General features: G+C 38.0%; 1 protein-coding gene across 1 annotated transcript; it reads left to right on the top strand.

Annotated features, from left to right (window-relative positions):
- Nucleotides 1-1086: 1086 nt before the first annotated feature.
- On the top strand, nucleotides 1087-16021 carry LOC117383239 (LIM domain-containing protein 1). The gene is made up of 8 exons (XM_033980350.2): nucleotides 1087-2699; nucleotides 6709-6810; nucleotides 10327-10394; nucleotides 11390-11452; nucleotides 12608-12738; nucleotides 14434-14485; nucleotides 14872-14940; nucleotides 15139-16021. Exons 1-8 carry the CDS (start codon nucleotides 1574-1576, stop codon nucleotides 15271-15273), a joined length of 1746 nt encoding a protein of 581 aa, XP_033836241.1. The 5' UTR covers nucleotides 1087-1573; the 3' UTR covers nucleotides 15274-16021.
- Nucleotides 16022-16228: the final 207 nt, after the last annotated feature.

Here is a 16228-nt window from a genome sequence, read left to right as displayed (position 1 = left end):
AGACAGGTTTAGGAGACTGACAGGTTTAGAAGACTATTTACACAAATCACCACAGTAACCTCTTTCAGTTTGGCAGGAATTATATAGGCCTACTCCAATATATACCCAGCCTTTCCCCAAAACACTAATTACAATGCCCACTGTTAAGAAAATTACTGTGCTCATAATAACATAGTTTGTAACCAAAGTAACTTTTTAAGATTTATGCCCGATTAAATGTTTTTCAACCTATAAAGCTCACCTGGGCAACTCAAGAGTCAATGATGTAATGTGTAACTTTTATGGTAGGGAGTCGCTACTGGCTTATCTCCTTCGAAATGTTATTACTTGTCTAGAATGTTCAACAGTAGGATGTTAAACTGATCTATTTTTACAGTTATTTGCCGTGGCTTGAAAAACTGACCTTACTGTAAATGAGGTCTGAGGCAAAGCGATAACATCTCACTGGAGACAGCCGGGCAATTGGTTCTATTTTATTATTAAAATCAAGTTAATAAATTAAAATAAAAGGTTAATACTGAGATAAATTCAATTGTGGATATGAGTGGAGAATGCTGATGATTTCAAGCAAAACCACATCTGTAAAACTATTTAATAAACAGTTTGTCACCACTAGGTTGAGTAAAATCAGTTAATTGTTAATATGATGACAACAAAACAATGTGCAATAATAGAATCCAACCTCAATCAAGCCAGAGCACTCAGACTCATTAGACTACAGTCAGTGCCAAAGCTGCAGTGGTTAATAATTACGCAAATTACTGCACACTGGGAGTCAAATATTCTGTTTTGCAAAGGTATACGCAAAGATGACTGAACTTGTATAACTTGTGTAGGCTATTTGGACCTTATGCTGGCCTACATTACTGTTAACGTATATAGCCCACCATGTAACGTAATGGAAACAGGCTATTTTATTTTATGTTGCTTTACTGACCCTTATTTAACCTAAACATAAAAACAGTCTATCACTATAGGCTACTGTAAAGATAGTTTATGACTACATTAAACTAAACTGGCCCAACTGCTCCGTTTGGTTCCACACAGACCCCGCAGCTGCGCACCATGAGCTGTGCGCACTGCGCCTTTAAAAACAATCTGTTTTCAGTGGCAGCTTTCGACCGGTGGCCACGTACGGCAGCGCGCTCCGGTTACCCCGCGCTCTTCTGTCAAGGCTGCATTGATTTACCTTGTTCTTTACCTGCGTTAATCGACGGAGCTGGTGTATTATCGACTTTCATCAACTTTGTGAGTGTTTTTTCTGCAGGATAAAGTTTTGAATGACTCTTTCCCGGTGGGACTGTAAAGCGGGAGGAGGGAGGGGGCACTTATAGCGGGTCCAGGATCAGGTCTGATTTCACACACAAGCGGTTTGTTCGAGCAGAGCTGAGCAGGACACCAGAGGTCTTGTGAACTTTTCTACGTTGCGCCTCGGATAATAGCGACTGGAAGGGCAAAGTTGCGTTGGGACATTGGACTTCTGCCCTCTATGGGGACTAACTGTAACTGGTAAGCAGACTTTTCGACTGGAATAAACACAGACTTCTTTTGGTTGTACTTTTCACTACTAAAAATGGATAAATACGAGGATTTGGGACTCGAGGCAAGCAAGTTCATTGAGGACTTGAACATGTACGAGGCGTCCAGGGATGGTTTATTCCGCACGAGAAGGGACGCAGGAAATAACCCTGACTTTGAAGAAACAAGGAGAGTGTTCGCCTCCAAAATGACTAAAATACATATGCAAAAGCAGCAAGAGGAGATGGCAAAGAACAACCAAGTTTTAAGGATGAACGGGGGACACAACAATACGTATTATACCAAAGACAGACCACCAATAAACAGTTTTAGACAGTCTGGAGAGGCAGCTGCCAAGCCCCCTATGCTCTCTGCCCCAGCCGCGGGTCAGTACGCGCACTCTCTCCAGCCTGATTCTCCAACTGCCAGAGCGCATGGCTACGGAAACAATTACGATAATAGGGAGAGTCTAGACCCACATTCATACCAACACAACACCTCTACGCCCCCCAGCCCAGGAAATGTGTCTCAGTGCGCGCTTCCACATCGTCAGCCGGCCGGTCATTCTACTTCCTGGGCCCCATCTATAGAGGCACAACTTTCCCAAACTTTGTCTGCAGGCAGCAGCGCACCGCACTCTCCACAGCACAGGCCCGCTCTTCCCATCACCAACACTAGTCTTTCATCCCAGCACAATCAGCCCGGTGTTTCACCAGTTAACCGCAGTAAAGGATGGGCCGGTGACCACCAGATTTCAGCCAAACCAGAGCCCATCCCCTCGCTGCCTCTCAGTGCCTTTACGGGAGGAGCAGCAGACATCAATGTGCGCCAGTCCTCCCCACAGCAACCAACAACCCAATACACTTCAGTTCCATCTTCCAAACCTTTAACCAACCACAGTGGCCCCTCTCTGGTGCCAGCGGATACACTTAAAACTAAGGATGTGCCAGCTTCTGTTGTACCTGTCAGTAAAAGTCCCAGCCAAGGTCAAAGTGTGAATCAAATGCCAAACAGTGGGGAGGCAGTCATCCCTGAATCCCCAAAGTCTGCACAAATGCCCTGCCAGTCTCCTGTCCCAGCAGCCCTCGACCAGGGCCCCACAGCAGCCGAAATAAAATTAGAAGCCATCACTAAGCGCCTGGAAAACGAGATGGATTCACAACCAAAGCAGGATTACTTTGGTAAGAACTTGTTGTGACATGATACCTACAAGGGCGGGGGTCCTCTTGTCCTCAACAAACACAAAACATTATGGAAATTTGCATGTCTCTATCTCCTCCATTTACATGTCCCAATATTCTACTTTCACCCATTTTACATTGTTAGTAATACAACTAACAGCCCAGTTTTTAGTAGTTTTACCTGGCTAATTGCTTCAATAGTTTCAAAATAAACAATAATTAACAACATAGTACTATGAAATGGCCATCTAACTACTACTTCATAAAATAATAGTGTTCATTGTACTTTACCTTTTGACATTTGGACTGAGACTATACATATATTGCATTGAAATGGATTAAAACAGTAGCTCTCGAACTTTTCACACCATGTACCAGCTAAGAAAAGATATAGCTTTCTGAGTACCACCAGATTTAAATCAGATCTATAGCAGGACTATTCTAAAATATTGCTAAACTAAGTATAAAATAGTACTGCACTGTTGTCTCAGTTGTTCTAACCTATAACTAACCCAAAGGAGGGCAAAAACGTGAATAAGACACTAATTTAAGGACTAGAGAGAAGTCTGCGTGTCCCGAAATGAGCTTGCGTACACCAAGCTGTACCGTAAAGGCCAACAAATGTGAATGTTTTGAATGTGTAAAGCTGCATTTGAAGAGAAGCTATTGCTACACAGTCCAACCACTTCTGAGATGCCATGAGTGCATTTCAGATCCTGGGGGCCCTTTCAGTGTTTACTTGTGTTTTGTTGCAAATGTCACTGTCACGACAAAGCTCAGAAATACTGCAGTGGTCTGAATATTGTCCATGTGTGGGAGGGCACAGTGTGTAATCAGCTCAAGTGGAGGTTTTTAAGTAATGCGCTACAGTTTATCTATTTTTACTGATATGGTCCCACGTAGAGCCCACACAGAGTTCCTGAATGAAGTTTCCCAGTAGGCCAAGGCTCATCCTCTGAGTCATGCTGCTACGCCAGAGGAAGTAATGTAGATTTCCATATACACCACAAAGTCTATTTAAAATGTTTATTCTTTTTAGGTTAGTTACTATAGTCAGATAAGAGAACAGTATGGCCACAAGGGTCCTCAAGCAAATTAACTCTTTAAGCCAGGCCCAAACCTGCATAAATAGGTGAACAAATAAATGCTTTATCGTAAAATGGCATCTAAAGCAGGTAGTATGTTCTAGTAGCAAAATGCAATCTTAAGTATTGTTCTTTATTGTTATTGAATGGCTGCTATAATGTATTTTGACATTTAGCACAGCTGTATTGGGCTGCAGTGCAACAAGTGGAGAGAGTGCTGATTGGCATAAGTGCAGATGGAGGTTCTGGGAAAGTGGTGTGGTGCCAAACGGCTGCACCGAGGGAACGAAGAGGAATGTCTGGAGGAAGACAGGGAGGAATTTTAGAAACAAGTCTTAAAGATACAAAGAATCCTGATAATTTAAGAGGTGCTCAGTGGATCACTGGACAAACGAATAGATATAAGACTTTTCTTTGTCCTAGACCACAAAGCTTTAATGTGGGACATGGGTCACCTCTAAATGCACAGAGTGGCAGGGCATTTTGGTAATATACTTTTTCCACACATAGTAATTTAAACAACGTAGTACAGTGCTTTCATGCAGCATTAATTTCTCCCATCTGGTTGTAAAATATTATCCCAACTTCTTTCCAGGGTTTTGGCTTCTTCTCCAGTGGGTTTTAGAGGCGATTTAATGTGTTTCAATTGACTTCCTGTCTTTTCCAAGCCTGGTTTTAATATTTGACAGGCATGAAGACACAACGCCATTCATTTAATTTTGTAAACTCAAATTTCAGTGGCATTTTGGTTTCAAACTTAGTGCTCATTGAAAGCTTTTTAAGTTGTTTTCTCTGCTAAATAGAATGGCATTTGGGCAGAAAGTAGTCTTTAAGTTTTGACAGCTGGGAAAAGTGAAGCAGGATTTGCTGTTTTACTTCCCTTCCCCCAATTTTGAAGCTATTTTTTTAGTCCCTGAATAATATAAATATTTTTGGAATATTGGACTACAGTCAAAAGCAGTTTTTTTCCACACAGACGGGGACAAGTACAGGTATTTCAGTCAGACAGGAGGAACACCACTGGACAGGAAATTAAAATATGCCCTTTACATTAGTTTTGTCACGATACCAAAATTCCTAACTTGATTTTGATTCAAAGGACAACCCTTACTGCCAAGTTTATTATTTTATTTTTAAAATGACAATACAAACTAAATTTCAAACTAAAATAATGATAAGTATTCTCAATTGCTCAAGTAGGACCGTTTGGTCTTATACTAGCCATACAATACTAGCTCATTTTAATACTGATTATGATTAGTATTAGCGGGTATCAAGTTTCTGACAATTATATGTAAGCATGAAACAAGAAGAATGGGTACATCCCAGAGTAGTCCAAGAGTTTTTAAAGACTCAATAATGGATCACTATATTTTAACTAAGGTATTAAAACTGTCTATGTGAGTATAGTTATTCTGAAGTGGTGCTTTTCATGTAAACAACATATTTTACATACTTGCTGCGTTCCATTGCTTTCTAAGAATGCCAAATGGTTATCTCTCATGTTTTCCAGTCACTAATTCCTCTGATATATCCACTGATGACATGAGGAGTAGTGTGGTATTTTTATTTATAGTCCTATTGTAAATTGTCTCTCACTGATGGTCTATGAGAGGGAACATTTAAAGAACGTCATTAAGTAACAATGTTTTGGAGGCACCGGCCGCGTGATGCTTGTTGGTTAAACTGGAAACAAAAGTGCCATTGTCTTTATGTAGAAGACGGGACCAGGTCAAATATCTACGTTTTTTTTCTATTAATATTTTCACAATACTAAATTTTGAACAAAACTTTGATACAAACTAAAATAATCACTATAAATCCTCTTTGTAACACAATAATGTAATTTTCAAGACAAAATTGTATCCATAAAAGTACCATGTGTTTTATATTGGCTATTATCATGAGGAGTAGATTATGACTCTACCTACAATACCCTAATGAAAGTTAATTATACATGATCAAGTGAGAATCTTGTTTTGATACTCGGTTTAGGATCAATACGTTTCTGACAGCTCTATTGCTATATTGCAGATAGCATCACAGCACTTTATGGGTCAGTAATATTTAATACAGATGGGCAGTTTTTTTGTTGTAATACAGTGAGTTCTTAGGTCTAGTCATTAATAGCAATGCTCAGTTTCGAATTTGTGAATTTACCTTATGGATATTTCATGGCAATGTACAATGTAATAAATCGGAAAATCTGGCTCTTGTCCCCCATCTAGGAGTATGACATCATCACATCTGAAAACCACCAATTTGATATATTTTTTCATACAGAGAATGTGTGTAATGTACAGTTTATGTCTCTGTGACAGTTACAAATCATTCGAAACTGAAAGTGCTTTAGGAAAAATGACTTCTGTCAGAGCTGGTTCATGATCAGTAGTGAGTGAGGGTAGTTGTCAAATGCTATATAGCCTAAATCAACAGTATATTGTATGGTTTGATAGCTCAGCTGTCCAGGAAACAGTGGGAGGATGAGGTGATAGAAGACAGAGCAACACAATTTCCTAGAGCCACTTGGGAGAATAGTTAGTTTTAATATCTTAACTTCAGGCCTTGTTTATCATTTTAATCACACTACTGATGTGATATGAAAAGAACAAATTTGTATCAAAGGCCTAATTAAGATGTTTAAGCATCTTTCAGGCAGATCAAATAAACAGTGTGAAACATATTTCCTCTTTTACTAACACAGAGTTCCCCAGCTTCCTGTCTTTGAAGAATTAAGTGTTATTCTATCTGTGGTGCACATGGGTGACATAATATGAGTATAATATCACATCCTTGTCCCTTTTATCGATGTACAATAACAGTGTAATGAGAACATGTAACTGATCTTAATCCACCATGTGTTCAGTGCTGTTAATACAATATGCATGTGAACACCATCTGACTTTGTGTATGTTGTGTTTCAGGGCTCTGTGTGAAGTGTAACAAAGGTGTGTATGGAGCGGGCCAGGCCTGTCAGGCCATGGGCAGCCTGTACCATGACAGCTGCTTCACCTGCAGCGCCTGCAGTAAGTACAGCCCATACGATGCCCCCTATTTACTCTTAAGACTTTAATCTTTTGTCCTGCTTCAGTCTTGCGCTCTCAAGAACCTGTTCTTTATAAAAGCACTTCCTCTTTCCCTCATTCACTGCTGCCTCAAGCAAAACCGCTCAATTATGCTGGGATCACTATACTGGTGTTTTGTTTCTGGGCGTGTCAGTCACACCCCTTATAGAAAGACATGGTGAAATTTTACTTTTCCTTCAATTCCCCAAATTATCTATTAAATTAAGCTAAATTAATTTCCTAGCTCTTTGCAGCAGTGTCCCAGCCTTGTTCAGTCTGCCATGCAGTACCTGTGACATTTGGTCAAGTATTTCTATCTGATTATTTGCTCTAAATATTCTGGGCACTGTTATCACCCCTTGCATAGCCCTATTATTCCACCTCACCTTTGACCTTTCAGCTTGCAGCCTTGAATGGCCAACATCTCTATGTATGTTTGCTTGTGCCCTTCTGTAGCGTGGACATTTGTGTGAGAAACAAAAAAGAGGGAAATTTGTGTCTTAAAAGTGGTTAGAGGAGTTTACACACCACATACCTCTCATGGCTGGCCTCATGTGGGGCCAATGAGGGTTATGCACGCAGCAGCTACCAACTCCATGGGAATGCCTCTTAGCTGAGGCGGCATGCAGGCGGGGGTCTCGTTCAGAGAGCTGCTAAAGGACACTGAGAGCTATGTGTCAGAGGGGCTCCACATGACAAACACCGTTACTATTGAGAGAGCGCACTGCCCACCACATTCAGCTTGTGTCGAGACTCGAGATGCCTTATTGCTGGTTTTCAGATTGCATCACATTCTATATATGATAATATTCAAAACAGATGGGAGGGCAACTAAAATTGATGTTGTTAAGAAGTCGATATTTGTTGTAATACAGGGAATACTTGGGTCTAGTCACTAATAGAAATGATCAGGGGCAACATTTGTGAATTTGACATTTAGACTATAGCCCCCCCATCTTTGAGTATGATTAATATAACTACCAATGTTTTATAGGGATTTTTAAAATTAACAGTTCTACAGCCATTTCTCTATAAGCACGGAGCAGAATTCAGAATTTGATTTTAAAAAAATTGCCATTTTTGGTGTTAAATGGCATTGGTTAAAATATTGTTTTGTCCGTGTTCATGAAATGTATTAATTTTTATTTATTTTTTGAGATGAGCAAATAAAATGTTGGAAAAATGTGGCCCTACCTCCTTAATGTTGTGTAGTTCACTCAGAATTTTTCAAAGGGGAAGGGCATTCCTGCTGCCTCTAGGAGCTCATGTCCTTCACAGTGGGGGGTGTCTCTGCAGCCAATCCTTAACTTCAACACTTTAACCTAGTGCAGCTGAAAAATGAGGAAGTTCATTAGGTTTATACAATAACATAAAACGTTTACTAGAGAATTATTTAAAATATTTACAGATAATGAGGTGCAGCTGAACTTCCCTCTGACCATGACCGAGGTTAAGTCCACTGGTATGCTTACATGTGGACAGGAGTTTTCTATGGCTTTGACGAATCGCCCCAGGTGCTGCTCACTTTCAAAATTGTTTTTTTTTTTTTTTTTTTTTTTTTTGTTAAAGAAGACATATTATGCTTTTTTGGTCTAAAACTCTAAATTGCATAGGTAGATCATAATTTTATATTTTGTTCACTGTAAACTGCAATATTGAGCTAAAACAGATTAATATTAGTGGGAGAATTGACTTCCTGTTGAAACTCCTTTGACTCAGTGCCTTAATTTTCTAATAACTGCAACGCCAATGTGCGCAGGGATAGGGAGTAAGTGAAAACATTGTCATGACATTTTTAAGCAATAAAGTTTTGAATACAGGGCCATACAGGATTACTCGAACATGCATAAACTGACTAAAATACAAATTTGAACAAGCTATTTACACGGGAACACCATTATAACATTGCTGAAAACTCATTAAGTAGATTTTGCATGTTTCCTTCAAGGGTTCCCTCTGTCTGAGGGAATTAAAGAGCTTTGATTGTTTGCAGCATTGTGGCCTCATCTGAAATTGCTGGTAATAAATAGCGTATTTTCTATATGGAATAACACAAATTTATGTTCAATTAGAAGCAGCCCTTTGTTTGGGCTCTGGTCCTCAAGTACTTTACATTTTTGTTATAGTGCAGTGTTTTAGGCACCTTTCAAAGTGTCTTCTGACTCCTGACTTTAATTAAGCTCTTATCTTCACACAAAGCTTAGGGCCTTTCTCTTGGTCTCATTGGAAATAAAGACAGGAATGTGGAAAGAGGGGTCTCCCATATCTCACTGTCAACCCCTCTTCACTTATAGACGGTCTGAAGGTAATTACCTCAAATGGATCAAAATGTCCAGGTGGCTCCTCTATTATATTCCCCTCAGTCACTTTTAGTCTGGGCTGTTTTGGCCATTATTATGTTGTTAGGGCAGGTAATTGTATTGCCAATAACCATTTCAAAGAATTCAATTGGGCCAGTTTCCAAATGTGAATCTTTGATTTTTTTTCTATCCTCCAAATTACTGGAGAACAACCCGCTGTATCACATAATATAAAAAAAAAAAAAGAAAAAGAATATTACATATATTTTTATGTCAAAGGGTTATACTGTATTGTCTATTGTCTTTGAAATTATTTTACTTGAGAAAAACACACAATTAACATTTTTAAAAGTGTTTATAACTTGTTAAGAATAGGCCTGATCTCAACTGAGCTATAAAAAGTTATTCAGTAAACTATTCCTATTGATTTTTTCATAAGTTAAGCTACTGTTCCGTTTCATTTTAACAACAACAAAGAGGCAGGTATATCAGGCACCAGATGAACCAGGGGCCCATGTTTTCCACAGTTAACCCCTCATTGCCCCCCTTCGTTTGGAAAATGTCTGGAATGTTCCTTCTTCCTGTGGGACCTGAGCAAGCAGAGTTACATAAAGCCCACAACGTATTTCTGTGCATTGGTGTGTATTGCATTTGTGTAAAAAGCCACATCCAAAATATAAACAGTCACAGACAGACCGGAAACAAGGAAACCACATGGAAAGTACATGCACAGGGCAGCAAGCTGGATTTATCCATGAAATCTAATAGAGCAGGTAGTTTAATTCATTGCACCTGTCTTATAATTGGATTAAATCACCAATTTCCCGCAATGTGTTTTGTCCAGATGTGATCCTAGTTCTAGGGAGGGCTAATCAGTGCCGGGGCAGTGTTATATTGAGAAACACATCTTAGGTCTGCTGAGTTGATGTATTAGCAGGATATAATTAATATTGCAAGAGGCTTCATTACCCTCCAATGGCTGCTATTAATCATCATAGTCATTATGCACAGGAGCTGTAACTGCAATTTGAGTTGGAAAATCCTACCTGGTACAGTTCTAAAAGGTAGAGAAAAATTATATAACATGGTAATTTTCATATGTTTTAGTGAATACATTTAATCCCCCAGTGTATTTTAAATAACACGTTTGACTTTCTTTAATTTCTGTATTTTGTAGGTCGAAGGCTGCGAGGTAAAGCGTTCTACTATGTTGGAGGAAAGGTATTCTGTGAAGAGGACTTTTTGGTAAGTTTATACAAAGTTAAAATTATGTAACACTGTCCTATAGAGAGATTTGTCCTCTACATTTGACCCATCTTTCAATGCCACTCAGGAAACCTTGACAGTTTAAATTGTGTGTATATATTTATTTATTTATTTATTTATTTATTTATTTTACTTATACCATGCATTTCAGTTCTTCACTTCCTGCCCTTTAAATGACTCTAGTGTACCACTTGATATCTATTGGTTCAAGTGTAATTTCGGTCAGGGTATATGACCCTTTGACCTCCTTTCAGCATCTTATGGAGCCTATTCATATTGGTTTCCTCCCTTGGGTGGCAGTGAAAGGAGGTCAGAAACTGGAGACGCAGCCTTGCTATGGTTTATTGAAGGAAGGCATGTCAGGCCATTCACACAACCATACTTAAATTATCACATGAACTATTTTACCCTTATTATCACTTATACATATTTACATATTATATAATGACTTATTCAGATCAGAATTTTATAGACTTTTTAAGTACTTTTAAATATCTTAGCCTTGGTCTGTGTATCAAACTTGAAAACATTAATGTGTGTATTATCACCTGATGAAATTTCAAGCATTTTGAGCTCTCAGTTTGCAAGATATCAACACACATTTGATAATAAAACTACAATATTACATGGTTAAAATGAAAGAAGGCAGTTTTGTTCAGTGTAGGCCTTTTAACTTCTCTTTTCTTAACACTCTTCTCATCTGTTCCTTTGTGAGTTTGGCCTTTCCACACAAAAGCTGAATACAAGGTAGCACATAATAAAGCTTAAGTGGTTGAAGTATCTATTTAAATGTCACCCTTGAAACCCACAGCAAATTAATGTCTTGTTGTAACAACTTGCATCCAAAAGAGGAAACTGTTGCAATACTATGAAATCAAATTGCGTTTATCTACATTCCTAAAGCAGCATTGATTTCTGTCAAATGATTAAAAATGTATTTAAATTACATAATTGTGGTTTGCTTTCTGTTGAAGTACTCAGGCTTCCAACAGTCTGCAGACAAGTGCAACGCATGTGGACATCTGATCATGGACATGGTGAGTGCCAGTAACCTCTGTGGATTTGTGAGTCTACTTATTAGGGCGGGTATTCATCACATTGTGGGGAATAAAATCTGTATACACACACGAACAAACATAAATGAAGTCTCCATGATGATGATTATTAGATCAACAACATGGATTTAAGTTCAGATATTGGTTACAGGTTAGGGTTAGGTAAGTAGTAACTATAGCTAAGATTAGGATCAGTTTCCAGGAAATTAATGTAAGTCAATGTAATGTTCCCAAGAAGCATAGAAACCGTGAAGCGTGTGTGTGTGTTTGTGTGTGGAAATCTTGACTTGTTTCAGTGTGAGTGGGTTTTTCTGTGGCTACATCTGGATAAAGACTTAAGACCGCTATATGGTTCAGCACATGCATTTTCTATTCAGTCTAGTTCTTAGTACTTAATCTTACAAATGAGTTACAACATCTGTGTGGCAGCAAATCCTCTTTTGATTTTGTTCCATCTCCTGATTTTTGTCTAGCTGACTTTTAATGCGGGGTTAGATATTTGCCCTAGTGCATTGTGCCTCTTGACTCAACCTCTCTATCCACGCCATGCTTGTGACTCATAACAAGGATCTTATTGAGTCATAATAACTTTATAGGACACGCAAGTCTGTTTAAAATGTGGTGTTTATTCTCATACTGATGAAAATACTGGTGTTGGGTATTCAATCTTATATTAAAATACTATATACTAGCCACTCTTCATGCCAAATGTTTTATATTGTTTTCTTATTACTGTTGCATTGGATAAATTTGTATACATACTCAAAACCTAAACATATAGAACTAAAAATCTGTCTGGATAAGATTCTTAAATAAAAGAAATGGTGATATGGTAAAAAATGTATCGTGCATGTATCATTTTTCCTTGAAATGGCAATTTGATTTTATCTTCTTTTAAAAAGCAAATAAATATGGCTCTTAATCTTAATCTTAAAAGCATCATTAAGACAACAAATAATCCAGATTAGTCTTCCAAAGTCTGATCTCTAAACCACATGCTTTTACTGACAGATGATTGTTGTAGACCTGTCAGTGTAAAAGCTCCAAGTTCACAATGGACAATATAAAATTATTACAACTTGATTTGATTACAGTTTAATTAATTGCACATCTTAAAATCTGTTCCTTTTTTGACAGATCCTGCAGGCTCTGGGGAAGTCCTACCACCCTGGTTGTTTTCGCTGTATTATCTGTAATGAGAGTCTGGATGGAGTGCCTTTCACTGTCGACACTGAAAACAAGATATACTGTGTCAAAGACTATCACAGGTACGGTCTTACTCGACCATATCATAAGACATTTTGAAGTGTGTGATATTGCTTCAGAAAATATTACAATTAGTATTTTTTTGTTGAAACTACTTCAGACCACTGACACTATAATATTTAATGACACTGACACTATAATCCCAGTAAACCATATTCTAAATGTACAATATTGTAAAAAAAAAAAAAAAAAAAAAAAAGGAATTATGTGTCCAGCTTTATGAATTCAAACTTTCTGTGAAGTTAATATGACAACATCAGCCAGATAGAAAGCACTTTACATTTAAGTTTAGCTACTTTTTTAGATAGAAAATGTTATGTTATGTTACAAATGTTATAATTATTATTTTGTTATTATTTGTGACCTAAATCTTAACACCCGTAAATGTGTCTGGCCAGTGTGTTACAGAGCATGACCAAATCCTACAAATGTCAAAGCCGTGTCTGTGTAGTGGGTTTAACATAGTTTAGCATGACACTGTTAAAATAGTCTTGGTTTCAGCTTCCATGTTGAATCACTTCTTTAGCCTATTCACTTTCCTCTGTACTCTCAGATCAGGTTGGTAAGGACCGGGGTTGTCTGAGTTGCCACGTGTAGCTGACACATGAGAAGTGCAATCTGGGAGATGAGGAGGGGCGTCACAAGAGTGGTCTGTCACACCATGTTGTTGACACTGGGATACTCTGTTAGCTCTGGACAAATATAGAGCTAGTTTGAGAGAAAGATTTATGCAAGTTGTGTTAACATCTTATTTTATCAAATCGCTATTTGAACGTTATTTAAAGGTGCATTGTGCAACTTCCTGGTGCTTGTCTCCATGAAATTGTTATTGCTTTGCCTTGAATGTTCCACAGTATAAAACTTATCTGTCTGTAGCATCTACCAAGCAGATGACACCACCAGGCCAAGTTACAGGGCAGATCTCAGCATGTTTTTCAATGTGGTTTTATTTTAATGCCATACTGTAGACATACCAGGGAAAGCAGGAATATCTCCATGGGGACAAGTAGGACCCACCTCCAGAAAAGTTACATATTGCACCTTTAATATCATGTGAAATGCTAGTGATTCATGTATTAGATTAGCAGTACATATTCCAGTCTCTTCTCAAGTGTTAATGGTCCTAGATATGTGTTAAATGTGCGCTGTGTGAATCTAAAAACATTAATTGAACTCAGCATCGTTCAGCTCTAGCTTATACTAAAACAGTCACAAACCTCACCTCATAACACCTAGCAACAGCTCATCTGTTCCTCTTCCTGTCAGGACATAATGAAGCATATGGGCCTCCACTGCCCGCCAACTCTCACATGCTGTGCAGATTAAATCAGACTGAGCTTATTGTGAATAAAGCTACGTGTTGACTTTTAACCACAGTCATGGCTGTCTGCACTCAAAGGTCTTTTGTTACTCAGTCAGAGCTCCAGGTGCCTGCCAGCTGCACACAACTGCCCGGCAACAATAAGTACATCTACCCCCTTTTGTACTTTTTTAAAAGGAAAAAGTCACATATTTGAAGGAAAGCCAGCACATCTGCAAACCTGGCACTGCTAATGTTGAGCCATGACCTGAATGTAGACAGGGAAAAGAAGAACTGCATGTTTGTGAAAGCTAAATGTTCATTTGACTTGTACATTTACTTAAATCTGTCTGGTGTACTTAAATTTCTCACTCTTTTATCTCTTTCTCATTTACAGGGTCCTTGCTCCGAAGTGTGCAGCCTGTAACCAACCCATCCTGCCCTCAGAGGTAAATCACATCTACTTTAGTGGAAAAAAAAAAGTTTGTCATGCCAGGCCATGCCCCGCCACACAGCTGTAATCATTACATTTCAATTTGCTCAAATCACAAAAAATAATTAATGATTGTAATTAATTGTGTATATTTTTGAAGTAGGAAAACAAAGAACAAAATATGTCTTTCTACTAGTACACATAGACTGCTGACTAATCTTTAACATTTACATAGAATTATTTAGTTTAAACGACACCATTTTAAACAAAGCAATTACAGAATAACTTACATCAATTCTGGATGATCAGTTTTATAGTATTGTTTTAAATGATACTTTAAAATAATATTTCTGGTTACTATCCATACTATATCTTAAGTTGCATCTGTTATTTTGTTTTCAGGGCTCAGATGAAACTATTCGAGTGGTATCTATGGACAATGATTATCATGTGGAGTGCTATCACTGTGAGGTGAGACTTGATATTAGCCCTTAAATCTTACACAAGTTTAAATAGGCCTACATTTACCATAGCTTTTGACCTAATATTCATATCTTATTTATATTTTCCAAGAACAGAAGGTAATTTCTGGGTTACTAAGCATAATATGTAAACATGACTTGATAACACAGTGCAGGCCTATTATAATGTGTTCCCTCAATATTTTAGGACTGCAAAATGGAGCTGAATGATGAGGAGGGGCATCGTTGTTACCCTCTGAATGGCCACCTCCTGTGCCACTCGTGCCATTTGAAGCATTTAGAGCGCAATGGCCCTTCTACTGTCTCCCCTGTCGCTTACTGATATTATTATGGATGAAGAGCGTCATCTGGTGGATTGTAGGTGCTACTGAACAGCACACATGGACTATGATGATGCCTATATTTTATTTGTGGATTTCAAAGCAAAAAGCACTGTGTTTTAATACATGTTATTGAAGTAGTAGATTTGCCCTGGAAGGTTTTTATTAGCTATTAAAATGTTATACACTATAATGAAGTTTTCACATAGACACCAAAGCTGCCTTGACAATAGTGATAATTTCGCGGTGGTTTTACAATCATTCAAATGTGCCTTATGTTTGTGACTCAGGCTTTGTTTTTTTCCAGCACACTCAGAGTAGAGCACATCAAATAAAATGCTAAATGCCTGGAAGGGTGACAAATAGTGTTCGATTTCTAAAGCTGCAGTAGTTTCCTCCCGTGCAAAAAACTAAAAGCACCAGTTCATTTCACTTTGACTGTTATTGACAGTAACCATAATGTTTAAGCAGATATTTTTCTGTATAGGCCTATGGTGTGATTAGCACTTACAATGTTTTTTCTTCCTGCTTTTATGTGTGCAGGACAATTAACATCTTGTTTTATTTAAGCATTCTTGTTGTCCCTTGTTTTTGTTTTTTGATAAACTTTTAACAGTTGCAGTTTGCCTAATCATTGGTTATGCAATTGGCATTGCCAATTTACACTTCTTCTGTCTTCTGTCCTTACAAATCAGAACTCTGTATATGGTGACTGTAGAGAAAATATTTAATAAATGTATTGCATTATACAAAATCTATGTGTTTTTTCTTTACATCATCTAATTATGTCATAGCAAACGTCATTGGTCCAGAGGTCTAGCCTCATCTCTTACAAATTGGTTGCTAACAGATGTTAATAAATATGTGGCCTATAATGACCCATTGCCATGGCTTTATTAGTGCAGTTTCTTGAAATAACCGACCAATCTACATTTAACTGCGGCTGTGTGCTGCTGA

The sequence above is a fragment of the Periophthalmus magnuspinnatus genome, chromosome 16 (assembly GCF_009829125.3).
Source record: "Periophthalmus magnuspinnatus isolate fPerMag1 chromosome 16, fPerMag1.2.pri, whole genome shotgun sequence".
Lineage (NCBI taxonomy): Eukaryota > Metazoa > Chordata > Actinopteri > Gobiiformes > Gobiidae > Periophthalmus > Periophthalmus magnuspinnatus.
The sequence above is the reverse complement of the archived record's forward strand: the minus strand, read 5'-3'. Positions and strand labels throughout refer to the sequence as shown.

Bases quoted from the DNA above. Each gene is read 5' to 3' on its own strand.
- LOC117383239 (XM_033980350.2), top strand. From the start codon at position 1,574: ATGGATAAATACGAGGATTTGGGACTCGAGGCAAGCAAGTTCATTGAG. The intron at 6,811-10,326 runs GTAAGTACAGCC...TGTATTTTGTAG, and splicing joins CTTCACCTGCAGCGCCTGCA to GTCGAAGGCTGCGAGGTAAA. The intron at 14,941-15,138 runs GTGAGACTTGAT...TCAATATTTTAG, and splicing joins TGGAGTGCTATCACTGTGAG to GACTGCAAAATGGAGCTGAA.